Source organism: Pongo pygmaeus, chromosome 10, assembly GCF_028885625.2.
Source record: "Pongo pygmaeus isolate AG05252 chromosome 10, NHGRI_mPonPyg2-v2.0_pri, whole genome shotgun sequence".
NCBI classification, from domain to species: Eukaryota; Metazoa; Chordata; class Mammalia; order Primates; family Hominidae; genus Pongo; species Pongo pygmaeus.
Genome location: NC_072383.2, coordinates 48,310,210 through 48,324,123, shown reverse-complemented (window position 1 = coordinate 48,324,123; position 13,914 = coordinate 48,310,210). Strand labels below are relative to the sequence as shown.

The window sequence follows — 13,914 nt, the reverse complement described above, 5'->3', positions numbered from 1 at the left end:
AGTTTAATAATAATCCAAACCTCACAGGGTACTTGTGAGGACTAAATGAGAAAATGCACTTAAAGCATTCAGCCTGGTGCCTGGTGTGCACTTGGATTTGCTTAATCTGTCAATGGGATCATGTTGCCCACTGCATTCCTACACCAACCTTAATATCAAACCTTCCAGCCGTTTGTTTATTCTTGCTCTTTATCTTTCATCTACTAATCTGTTCTTTTAAGCAGAGCTATTTTCCCTCCTCATTTCTCCGTTCTCTTACCCCCAACCTCTCTAAATAAGCAGCAGAGAAATTTCTCTGCCAGTACATCATTTCCTAAACGTTTGTACTTCCCTAAAATCTTTTGTAACTTTCTTACATGAAGAATCCTTTTTTTTTTTGCTGTCATTCTCTTGAATGTACATTTATGATCAAAATAATTAGGATAGAAGATCCACTACAAGGCATTTTACAAGCCAAAAGATGGAAATCTCACAAAGCTGGAGGATCTTCTAACGTTAATGTTGCAAAAATTTAGTTTTATATTTTGAAAGGTGGCAAACGAAGCCCAAGGAAAAGCCTGAAAGCGTATTTTACATCTTAGGACTTACCTCAATGTACGCCGGTTCTGTCCCAGCAGGTGAGATGTGCGGCTGCCAGTCTTTCGGTGGCTTTGAAAGGTACTTGGAATCTGTTACAACCCATTTGAGCCGGGGCCAACCTAAATCAAACCCAAAGTGAAAATTGAATTGCCTAAGCCATCAGGGAAGGAATTCACACTGAACTGGTCATTTTAAATATCAAGAGACCAAATTGAGATCATTTTATAATCAATAAGATACTTAGTTTTTATTAGTTTTTAGTGGCAAATCACCACACAATTATATCTTCTTTCAAAAGTACAATCGTTCCACATGCTAATTCCAGGCCTTGACATTACCTCAACAACTGGGAGGTCCATTTGGCAGTGGAAGTCCACTGAGGTTAGTGGTCTATCCTCTGTTTCTACATGTAGCATTTAGCTTTAATGTACAGAGTGGTAGCTTTTTCCAACCATCGGCATAAAGGTTAAGGGTGTGGGCTGTGGAATCAGACAGATTTGGGTTCAAATTGCTGCTCTGCCATTTATTAGATGTGACTTTGGGCAAGTTACTTAACCTCTCTGTTTCTCAGTTTCCCCACTTGTAAAATGGGGATAATAATGGTACCTACTTCATAAGAACATGAGAATTAAATAGAACATATACGTAAAGTACCTAGCTATTACTAAATTAAAAAGCTAATTAAAGCATTCAGTTTTAACTTTTAACTGATAATTCAGGTACAATATTACTAACCTTTAAACTGTACAATTTCTCCATTCTGGGTTTTTGGCAGTCCTTTTAGACAAACTTCACTGGTAAGAGCTAAGGCAATACCACAGCTTCCTAGCAAGAAGCCAATCTGCTGACCTCCAGCATCCTGTGAAGAAATGATAATGAACATAGGTAGGGGAGCAAATGTGAGCACACTCATGCCCATATCTGACACTTAGTAATGCTCTGGCATTTTGTTTGATAACATTCATGGGGCCCCACCAATGTCTGGCAATTGTCAAAATCCAATCACAATGTGTTCTTCCAAATAATTTCTACAATACAAACATTTCCTGAGCACAAATCAAGTATTTTATTAACCAGACATTACAAATGATAAATCCTACCAGACAAATGTAACCATTTTATTCAAGAGTCAGCAATGATCCTCTTTTAGATTAGTTTCCAGCAAATTAAATAAATGCTAACATGGTTATCTTCCCCTAGCCTCACCCCAAAATTTGAGAGAAAAGCAAGTCAGGTATGAACAAAATAAATAATGTAAATGGATATTAAATGTCCAACCTGACAATGAAAGTCAATGGATGGATATACCAAATCTGTATACTCCTTTTATTTTTCTGTTTTTAAAGGGGGTAGATTTAAGCCTTACACAACAACAGCAGCAAAAACAACAAAAGATATAGTCTAAAACATTTCCATTAAAATATCATCTTACAAGTATCATTATGAAACCACACAAATTCTGCCAACTTAATAATTTAAGAAGAACCGTATGATTTCCCGATCAAATGAAGGATACTACATCCCAACAACTAGAGATTCGGGGATGTTATCAATTTGTTTTTTATTCCTTTCAGAAATGCTTTTTCTTTTCTTTTTTTATGAGATGGAGCCTCTCTCTGTCACCCAAGCTGGAGTGCAGTGGCATGATCTTGGCTCACTACAACCTCCACCTCCTGGGTCCAGGCTATTCTCCTGTTTCAATCTCCCAAGTAGCTGGGACTACAGGAGCACACCACCATGCCTGGCTAATTTTTGTATTTTTAGTAGAGACAGGGTTTTGTCATGTTGGCCAGGCTGGTTTTGAACTCCTGATCTCAAGTGATCCACCAGCCTCGGCCTCCCAAAGTGCTAGGATTATAGGCATAAGCCACCACGGCCCAGCTGATTTCCTTTTTGATTTTTTTGAGACAAGATCTCACTTTGTCAGGCTGGTGTACAGTGGCCCAATCTCGACTCACTGCAAACTCCACCTCCCGGGTTCAAGCGATTCTCCTGCCTCGGCCTCCTGAGTAGCTGGAATCACAGGCTTGTGCCATCACACCTGCTAATTTCTGTATTTTTAGTAGAGATGGGGTTCCACCATGTTGGCCAGGCTGGTCTCAAACTCCTGACCTCAGGTGATCCACCCACCTCGGCCTCCCAAAGTGCTGGGATTACAGGTGTGAGCCACCGTGCCCAAACAATTTCTTCCTATAAATCCACATCCTCCAACATATTCATCTTTGACATCAGCCCTCAGAAATAAACTGCATGACAAAATTAGCATCAAGTGGCTCATGGAGAAATCACTCAGTCAAACATGGAAATCTGTTATATATGCTTCATTTTAGTTGAGCTGATGTATTATCAAAGTAAAATCTTATAATCCAGAGAAGTAACATGTCATCACACCAACACTTTCCACCTAATGGAAATCCTAGGTCAGTTAGAGGAAATCCCTTTAAAAAAGGTCTCAACTACTATAAATGTGGATTATCTATAGTCTCTGAAGCAAGAGTGGGATTCTTTATAAATGATCGGTGTTGAAAGTCAAGTATGCCGCCATGATATTTTATTTTATATTCTGAAACAGAGTCTTGCTTGCCCTATTGCCCAGCCTGGAGTGCAGTGGCGCGATCACAGGTCACTGCACCTCAATCTCCTGGGTTCAATCAATCCTTCCACCTCAGCTTATCAAACAGCTGGGACTACAGGTGCACACCACCATGCCTGGCTAGTTCTTTATTATTTGTAGAGATGGGGTCTCCCTATGTTGCCTAGGCTGCTCTCAACCTTCTGGGCTCACGCAACCTGCCCACCTCAATCTCCCAAAGTGCTAGGATTACAGGCGTTAGCCACCATGTCCAGTCGCCCCAGTGATATTTATTTATTTATTTATTTATTTATTTATTTATTTATTTTTAGATGGAGTCTCGCTCTGTCACCCAGGCTGGAGTGCAATGGCGCGATCTCAACTAACTGCAAGCTCCACCTCTAGGGTTCACGCCATTCTCCTGCCTCAGCCTCCCAAGTAGCTGGGACCACAGGCGCCTGCCACCACGCCCAAATAATTTTTTTGTATTTTTTAGTAGGGATGGGGTTTCACCATGCTAGCCAGGATGATCTCGATCTCCTGACCTTGTGATCCCCCCGCCTCAGCCTCCCAAAGTGCTGGGATTACAGGCGTGAGCCACTGCACCCGACCTCGCCCCAGTGATATTTTAAATGATATGCAACACTATACAAACTCTATCTTAATTGAAAATGTTATTTGCATAGAACTTGCAAATATTTAATAAATAATTTTTCTACAAATTTCATGTTTTTAGAAAGTGAAACTGAGTACTTCCAAAAATGGTCGAACAGTTTTTAATGTTGTGACTACATCTATCCAAGAACCCAATGCCTGCCATGTCACATCAGGCTACGTTCCTCTTAAATTTAGCAATGTTACCTTTCTGGTAAGAGGTACCTCTATAGGCACTGGAATCACTTCTGCCAGGAGGCATCCATAAAAAGCCACCATAAACATGACTGGATCATTGTTGGGGTAAACCAGGGCTACCTAAAATTCATAATGACATTCAGTTTAACAGAGGAATAAAACCATACTAATGCTTTCAATGTCACTGTCTAAGTATATAATATTTATCATGAACACAATAAATCAAACTATTTAACAGCCATCTGCTCTAAAGGAAATTAAGTTACTGAAATAGAGACACACATCTAAAAAGATCTCCGACATGCCCATGATTATACTACACATTTTGGGAACTATAATGCATTCATCCTCATCCTCATCACAATTTTTCACTTAATCCTTTTGGTGATTTAGCAACAAACAAACCATCTTAAGCATTAAGTTAATTACTTAGGAAACCCAAGGCAATTTACTTTAGTGCAGGGCTAAGGCAATAAAATAAATGTAATGGATCTCTCCAGATAGAACAGCATATTAAAGAATAAGCCTACATCTCTCAGAGAGAGCCTACAACTGTGGATTGACTTGATCACCATGTTAGGGCCAACGGAAGTTTTCTTACTCTTTTTTTTTTTTTTTTTTTGAGACAGAGTCTCGCTCTGTCGCCCAGGCTGGAGTGCAGTGGTGTGATCTCGGCTCACTGCAAGCTCCGCCTCCTGGGTTCACACCATTCTTCTGCCTCAGCCTCCCGAGTAGCTGGGACTACAGGCGCCTGCCACCACGCCCGGCTAATTTTTAATATTTTTAGTAGAGGTGGGGTTTCACCCTGTTAGCCAGGATGGTCTCGATCGATCTCCTGACCTTGTGATCTGCCCGCCTTGGCCTCCCAAAGTGCTGGGATTGCAGGCGTGAGCCACCACGCCCAGCCAGTTTTCTTACTCTTTAATTCATTGTATTAATCCTTGTTCCCTTACCCAACAATGCAAATGTTCTAGCAGGAGGGCATCTGGTAATAGGTGTAAGCAATACTGGCAGAAACTGTATGGATATACAGTTAATTCATTAACAGAACATAAACCGTGAAACCTCTATAGTAAGTTCAAACCTGTGATCTCACCTGTAACACATCACAGAGATAAGTGACTTTTCCTAATTCACTCAAGGAATGCAAAAACACAAAAGTCACTACCACTGCAGAGTTTCTTACTTGGCTTGGATACTCACAGATTAACATTTGAAACTTAATTACATCATGAGACTTGTTTCCCCTTCTTTTGCTTTCAAATTCTCTTAACTCACTCCCAAGAGAAGTTCACTTTTGAACTTCTGAATTTTCCTAGGGTTCTGGAAATCAATTCCACAAGACATTTAAACAACCCATTTCCTTCCTGCACAGTGTCCATCTTGCTAGGGAGACACAAAATCACCCGCTTAGGGTTCAGGAGGACTAGGAAACACTCACGTGTCACATTTATAAGTAAAAGCCATCCTTTATGTGCCCTTTGTCACAATGCAAAAGTATTTTTAACAGGCCTAGTTTAAGAGATTCCATAATCATAAGCCCAATCAAAATAAGTCTATTGTGTAGTTGGTGTTTCATTCTATGAATTCCAAATGAAAAGTAATCGTAAAAAGTAATCATATTTAGAAAGTCATTAATAGGAAAAATATCTTCCAAAATTAAAAAAATAGTTCAATGTTCCCTCAAATTAAAGGAGAAATAAAACTATGTCAATTAGTTTTTTCTTAAAAGTAACATGAATCTTCCTCTCTTTTTACATAAAACCACAGAAAAATGTTTTAAAAGATGTATGAGGCTTTTTTTTTGTTGTTGTTGTTGTTAGGGTCTCACTCTGTTGCCCACACAAATGCAGTGGCAAGTTCATGGCTCGCTGCTGCCTTGAACTCCTGGGCTCAAGCAATCCTCCTGCCTTAACCTCTCAAGTAGCTGCAACTACAGGTGCATGCCACCACGCCCAGCTAATTTAAAAAAAAATTGTTTGTAGAGACAGGGTCTCACTATGTTGCCCATGCTGGTCTAAAACTCCTGGCTTCAAGTGATCCTCCCGCCTCAGTGTCCCAAAGTGCTGGGATTACAGGTGTGAACCAGGGCACCCAGCCCGTGTTTGAGGCATTTTGTAAAGAGGATGAAAAAATAAAATAAAACAATCAAAGAGTAAGTTTTGTTGCTGTTTTCTTGTTGTCTAAAGATTCAAATATTTATTTCTAGAAAGACTAAGGTTTCTCTTTCTTTTTATTAGCACCTAAAGAGATTACTGATTGGTAGCTACAGGAAAGGACATGCGAATTTCCTTCAACCCAGGAATGTGAGAATTGTCATCTGGCATTGGGCTAACCTGCGTTGGAACCAAACCATTTTTATTTTTCCAAAAATAAGAGTTATATAAATTTTCCTGTTGTATATGAAAACTCCAGAATATTAGAATATTAGCATATTAGAAAACAATAAACACCACCTCCCTAAAACCAAAATGCCAATTACCCTGTCTCCAGGTTTTAACACAGGTTCATTTTTGGTCCCCAGTTTATTAAGAAGTGTGTAGGCCAACTTTAAACTTCTGCTCCACAACTTTCCTGGAAAAAAAGGAAAAAAAAAAAACAGTCATATAGAAAAAAAAAACAGGTCTACCTCAATGAAAGAACATTCAGATGATCAGTGTAGTTAATGAGACAATGGCCACTTCCAAATGATGGGTTAGATGAATGTCATTCACCCCCCAACACACAGTAGGCCTCCCCACAAAAGCTTTCTATTCATTCTAGTTTACAAAAGCCAGTCATGCCTTGAAACAGAAATAAAACATCACCAGATGCTCATCCTAGTTTACATAATATTTCAAATTCTTTTCTGAAATAATCTGCATATCCTTAGAAATAATATGATGTAAACTGATCACACTGAAAGGGAGGAAAACAATATTTTTAATTGCAAGACTGAAAATCAGAAGGATACTTCTGTTCTGTTTTTTTTTTTTTTTTTTTTTTTTTTTTTTTTTAAAGACAGAGTCTCACTCTGTCGCCCAGGCTGGAGTGCAGTGGTGCAATCTCGGCTCACTGCAACCTCTGTCTGTCTCCCTGTTCGGGTAATTCTTGCCTCAGCCTCCCAAGGAGCTGGGACTACAGGTGCGTGTCACCACATCCAGCTAATTTTTGTATTTTTAATAGAGATGGGGTTTCACCATGTTGTCCGGGCTGGTCTCAAATTCCTGGCCTCAGGTGATCCACCTGTCTCAGCCTCCCAAAGTGTCAGGATTACAGGCATGAGCCACCGTGCCCAGCCAGCTTTTTAAAAAATTTACAAATATCTTCAGAAATGTTTTAAGCTTTTCCTGAAAAACCACTTACATAGGTGGTATCAGATACTTGAGGAAACTGCAAAGCAAAAACATGACTCAAATGATTAAACATTCCATACCACTGTAATTTAGTGAAAACAAACACTAAAATGGAAATTATCTGTATGAATATGTGGATGTATTCATAGATGTTAAATAAACATGCAAAGATTTGGCCAGCTAAATGCCTTCTTTAAGGGTTATATGAATGAAATGTATATACAGCTTCTGAGGTGAATGTTAAAACAATTTTGGCAAAAACAAACAAAAAATGCTTTTCTTTTCCTACTCCCTCCCCTCAACCACTCTTAGAAATTCCTATTTTAGATTATGAAATAACGAAAAGGGAAATCATGTTATTTTAAATACCTATGTTATTTTATATACAATTTATTCAGAGGGGCATCCAAAGTTTAAACTATGTCAACCTGCATAATTCTTTAAATAAAACCTTGTTTTTCCTCAAAGATTATTTTCTATCTAGGTCTATGGACACCGTGCTCCACTTGCAAAGGAGAAAAGGAATCTGTTTGAACAAACTAGTACAAAATCTCATAGCCCAGGGTTGACCCCATTTTTCCTTGAAGTTATTTTAAAAAGAAAAATTTTAGCTGGTATGCAAAATTAAACGGAAAAGTACTCATTCTTTGTTCATTACAGAATTTTGTACCTATTATAATCAAGAAGCAGGATGGAATAAAGATTTAACAAGTAATCAGTTTCAACTGTTAAATAAAACCATCTGATTTTCACCATACATCATTAATACCAAATGTTTTTCTAAAATCCTCTTGTAATGTTAAAACATCTATGGATGTACAAAGTCTCTCTTCTTTTTGCTGTCTTTTAAATATTAGCTGGCTTGCAAATGTTGCTTTAGCAAATGAAAATATTTGGCAAGAGCTTTACTTAGAACTTAGGATCCTTTTAAATTATTGAAAAAATCTACTGAAACATAATGGCCAGCAACTGCTAAGTATCTAGATAAAAACGCTACCCATGATATTCTGAAGAACTCTCAGGAGGGAAGGATCTGGAATCTTGCAGACTCACCATATGTAAGAGTGTAAACTGGTTTCCCTGTCATGTCCAGTGCAGTCAGACAGGAGCATTTTGCTTGAGTGGTACCCCAGCGCTGCAGGGCAGATTCAAGAGCAGGAGGCCAGTTACAGATGACTCCTAAAGGCTCTCCTTTCACAGGGGTCATCTGCCGTCCCTCCGGCTTGGGCTGGTTGGGGTCTGGCTGAGGTACTGTACCAGGAAAATCCCAATGGGTGAAATGAGTACAAATAGCAATGAACACAACTTAGGTCTCTAATCTCAACTGCATCTTCCTTTTCACTTCATATTTACCTAGTTTAAACTCACTTTGAGAAAGGACATGGTTAGAAATGGTGGTCCACAAACTGGGCCTTAATTCAATTTTCCACTTAAATGTGAAATCATATTCAATATGTTTTATGCAATGAACAAATCCTGACCCTGACAAAGCAAATCACTGCATATATAGAATAGCACAAAATATACATTTTTTGTAGCAATTTCACAATTTTTAGCAAATTTGTTTTTTAAATCTGTACAGTTTGTGTCCAGTGTGAGACAGCCAGGTTCTGCTACAGCAGATTATGTTTAATGAGAAAGCATTATATTGTGAGTCAGAAAGCCCAAGTTTACACTGACTTTTTACTAGCATTACCTTAGGCCAATTGATTTACCTGAGCTTGGCTTTCCTCATCTGTGAAACGGGGATAGTAACAGTTATACCTCAGGGTCATTACTTCACTCAAACAGACAATGGGCATAAACCACAGTATCCCATGTCTCTAGACCTCTGCACTCATCTCGTATGGCCAATCCCTTTGCCTCGTGGTGAACTCTTCCTCATCCTTTTCAGGACTCAGTTGAAACAGCACATTCTCTGGGAACCATTCCCAACTACTCCCTGAGGAGACTACTGCTTCCTTAGTGCTCCCATGTTGCCCTTAGGAAAGCACTGAGCATCCTCAAGAACTTCTTTTACTGTACAAGTTTTCCCCCACAAAGGCTGATGGCTTCTTGAGGAAAGGGGTGACTCTTACTCCCCTTACTGCCTGTAGTGCCTAATACTTCACGGTTGTTCAACAATGTCAGCTGAACTGGACTGAATTTGGGTGTGTGTTTAGTGGGGAGCTAATTATTAACATGCTTATTTCAGAGATTGGGGGTGAATATTTCATATCCTTTCACAGATAAAACAAAAGTCCTCTTACTTTCTAAAATGAACAAGTATTATTTAAATAATAAAAATCAAAAAAAGAATCCTACATTTCCTTCCCTACCCCCACGACAGAGTCTTGCTCTGTCACCCAGGCTGGAGTGCAGTGGAGCTATCTCGGCTCACTGCAACCTCCATCTCCCGGGTTCAAAAGATTCTCCTGCCTCAGCCTCCCAAGTAGCTGGGATTATAGGCGCCCGCCACCACACCTGGCTAATTTTTGTATTTTTAGTAGGGACGGGGTTTCACCATGTTGGCCAGGCTGGTCTTGAACTCCTGACTTCCCACTCGCCTCGGCCTCCCAGAGTGCTGGGATTACAGGCGTGAGCCACCACGCCCGGCCAAATGCTACATTTTCGTAGCAGGAAAGATAATTTACACGTGGAACAAATCACTCTAGATAGAGTGCACCAGGGGAATAAACACACACAGACTCAGCGCTAAGGCTAGGACAACATGAGCAGTGCGTGACAGACACATGGACAAGGAGGGCAGAAGTGTGGCACGTCTCCACCTGGAGGAGGAAATGTCTGAGCTGAGTCTTAAAGGATGATCAGGAATTAGCCAGGTGAACAAGAGATGAGAAAAGAGGCATGGAAGGGAGAAGGGACAGAATGAGCAACAAATCTTAGATGGGCAAATGAAATATGAAATAAATGTTTTATAGCTTAATGACAAATCTGGGGATTGTACTTAAAATGTCTTGATTCATTTTTCTACTAACAGAAAATTCATGAAATAGTTTCACTCCCCAATTTGCTGCCTTAGGGTAAATAATAAATGTTTCAACTGCCCTTCTGCTTTGTATATTCCCAGACCCTAAACCACCAGATTAACTAAAAAAAATAAACATGGGTGTTTCTAAATAAGTATTTTATTTGTTTGGACAGACTACGTATATAGTAGGCATTGTTTCTGGCCACGAAAGCTAACATTATAGCCATTGTCCATTAGGCTTCAATGCAGATTCTGGGGCATGCTCTTTCAGATTTCCAAAGACGTACTGGTATTTTTGTTTTCCAAAGGTAACAATTACTCAAACAAGCAACTACTACCTATTTATATTAGTAATTAATGGAAAGTTGTTAGTTCTATTCTGCCAATGCAATTTTTTCAGCTAAGATTCCTGTTAAAAACCCTGACCTTCATGTGCCTGGTCAACACCCAATGCTAGAAACACTGGAGAGGCTACTGCTGGCACAGGCATCTTGAACATCAGTACATCATGAAAGACATCCACCATTCAATGAGTTTAGTGATTCCTAAAGAAACAGATACTCATCTTAACCTCATATGTCAGGTTGCTTTCTGCAGCATAAATTGGGCTAAGACCAGATCTAGTCTAGCAATGTACTTAATTCTATTAACAAGCTGATGTGATCAAAACCTATCACTATTAGTCTCAGGACATAAAAACAGACTACAAAGCTACCAAGGCTTAGCTCTTTCAACAAAAGCTTTTCTTAGGTAGATTTATTTGTCTAGATCTATTGTCATCATTCTATAATTATCAAATGGCCATTCTCATTTTATCCATACTCACACTCATTCCCCTTCCCTATTAAATCCTAGATATGATTTTATCCATAATTTAAAAATTATTGAATGAATAAATCACTGTTACACTTCCTCTGTGAAGCCTTTCCTAACCCAGAGGGAACTGATTTCTTCCCTTCTCAGAAGTGCCTATATTGGCTGATAGATACTTAATACTTAAACTAAGTATTCACATGGATATATTTTAGCACCCGTCTAAATTGTAAACAACATGAAGGAAATAACTGTATTTTTATAAATCTTTGAACCTTTTCACCACCTAACACGCTGTCTTGTAGAAAGCAGAAATATGTATTGATTGGTTGATTCATAAAAGGACTACATTATATGAAAAAAGAGTAGGCAAACTTTTGAGGCTGAATTTGATATCCACATCCGAGAAAATGCCAAATATAAATAACTCGTAAAATCATGTATTTGGGATAGTTCCTAATTTCAAAGAGTTTATTTCCAAAGACAGTTCTATGCTCCATGGTTATCTCTTTGCCTTTCTTCCCTCTTCTTCCCTCCCTCCTTAATTTTCATCTAAGATCTAAAATACAGATGATCATTAGGGAAAAAAGAGCAGAAAATGATGAACTCTTTGAACCAAGAACTGTGTCTTGTTCATTGTTTAACCCTACAGTACCTGACACATAGTAACTGCTTAAGATATATTTATTTAATGAATATATGTTTTTGGTATTTTTACTACTACCTTCCACAATTTCTTCAGAGTCATCCACAAAAAATTCCTTTAAGGGAGGCCTTTTGGGTCGTTTCAGAGTGTTCAAAAGCTGCTGGATTTTTGTAGATACTCTGCTACTGACAGGAACACCTATAAGGGAAAAGATGGTAAGTTAAAATTCATTGACTGTAAGGATATTTTAGTTCCTCAGTTCCCTCAGGAGCTTTTATTTCTAAGGATGTTTGGCCTTTGTCTAGTTTCCTTCTCTTTCAAGTGGACCAAATATGTACACAACAAGTTTTATGACAATAGAGAATATGGTACTATTATTAATACATAGCTTAAGGATTTCACCTAATCTTCCTTTTCAGTTATTCTTTTTTTCTTTTTCTTTTTTTGAGACGGAGTCTCGCTCTGTCACCCCAGGCTGGAGTGCAGTGGCGCCATCTTGGCTCACTGCAAGCTCCGCCTAATTTTTTGTATTTCTAGTGGAGACGGGGTTTCACTGTGTTGGCCAGGATGGTCTCGATCTCCTGACCTCATGATCCGCCCGCCTTGGCCTCCCAAAGTGCTGGGATTACAGGCGTGAACCACCGCGCCCGGCCCTCTGTTATTCTTTTCTTTTTCCACATTTAGGTTTTTGTTCAAAGTATCTCCTGGAAGTATCCACTAAGTTCAATTAAGTGGCAATACTGTCACTGTGCAGATGATGGAAAAAAGGTACCCAGGATTAGTTATTAGTGGGCCAACTACAATGTAGTTCTGCAGCTGCTGGGCTAGTTAGGAGCTATCGTTCATAATTTGAATTTTTCTAGTTTAGTTTACACTACAATTGAGCTACCAAAAACAACTCCTTACCATCAGCTGTATCCATAAGGCTAGACCTGTTGGATCCTTTGTGCATGCCTTTAACTATCCCCGAGGGGGGCAGGTCAATGTTTGCTGGGCGAATTGAGGAAGATGATGAGGAGGAAGAGGTAGTTGTAGTGACATCAGGAGGAGCAGAGAAATTCTCTGAGAGGAGAAAACAAAATTTAGAATTATATTAGCAGCAAAGCTAAGAACCTTCAAATCTTTGGGGTTTTGTTTTTTAACAACGAAGAAAAGTATATAAATGGGGGCATTGGCTCTTGTAAAACAACCTTTAAAAATCAGAATCTACTAGCAAGACACAATGGGAGAACAATAAGTTAAGTCAGGGTATATCAGCTTTCCAAAATTATTATTTTGTAAGACTTGAGTAGCCTTAGTAAGATCAAATCACACATTCAATGTTTCTCAAAACATCATTTTCTACACAGAAAGGCTGGTAGAAATCCAGTGTTATAAAATAATCATAATAAAACTTGCAGTGACCTCAAAATGGAACCAAATAAGATCATAACTGGCTACTAATATTGTAGTCTCTCGAACTTTTCTTGATTATTATAGTTAATCTAGAATGTTTCCCCTTCTACCAAAGACCAAACTCATATCTTGAAAGTGGGTCAGACTGCACAAGTTTCCAGATGAAAAAACACTAGATAAAGTCCACTTTTAACTTTTACCTATGGATTATACAATAATCCATAGGTAATTTGGATCTCCTTGACAGACAAGGTTCTTCCCTTGCTCCAAGTAGAGACTAAATAGTGTTATTCTACTCTACCGCACATAGGGATTCTTTTTATTTTTGAGACAGGGTCTTGCGCTGTTGCCCAGCCAGGAATGCAGTGGTGCAATCACAGCTCACTACAGCCTCAACCTCCTGGGCTCAAGTGAGCCTCCCACCTCAGCCTCCCAAGTATGGAGACCACAGATGCACACCACTACGCCCGGCTAATATTTGTATTTTTAGTAGAGATGGAGTCTTGCCATGCTGCCCAGGCTGGTCTCGAAATCCTGGGCTCAAGCAATCCTCCCACCAAGGTCTCCCAAAGTGCTGGGATTACAGGCGTGTGCCACTACACCAGGTCTCAAGATTCTTAACATGGAGAAACTAAATGAGTAAACTGGAAAAGATCCCTGTTCAACAGGGACACGTAACGACAACAACAAAAAGCACCACATAGTTTTTAGTGGCTTTCTGTGATTCTTGTAAATCATACATTTTCCTCTA

General features: G+C 39.2%; 1 protein-coding gene across 6 annotated transcripts in view; it reads right to left on the bottom strand.

Annotated features, from left to right (window-relative positions):
- Nucleotides 1-13,914, bottom strand: part of DIP2B (disco interacting protein 2 homolog B) — a 252,843-nt gene that overhangs the window by 63,314 nt on the left and 175,615 nt on the right. For 2 of the 6 annotated variants that reach the window (XM_054442807.1, XM_063646940.1), the window contains 7 exons: nt 12,675-12,830; nt 11,847-11,966; nt 8,392-8,589; nt 6,486-6,577; nt 4,013-4,123; nt 1,315-1,438; nt 589-698 (listed from right to left, as the gene is read on the bottom strand). In XM_054442807.1, the coding sequence (XP_054298782.1) occupies nt 589-698; nt 1,315-1,438; nt 4,013-4,123; nt 6,486-6,577; nt 8,392-8,589; nt 11,847-11,966; nt 12,675-12,830 (911 nt within the window). Of the gene's footprint in view, nt 1-588; nt 699-1,314; nt 1,439-4,012; nt 4,124-6,485; nt 6,578-8,391; nt 8,590-11,843; nt 11,967-12,674; nt 12,831-13,914 lie in introns of all 6 variants that reach the window. The other 4 variants (XM_054442806.2, XM_054442810.2, XM_054442808.2 and 1 more) reach the window with 3 other exon arrangements.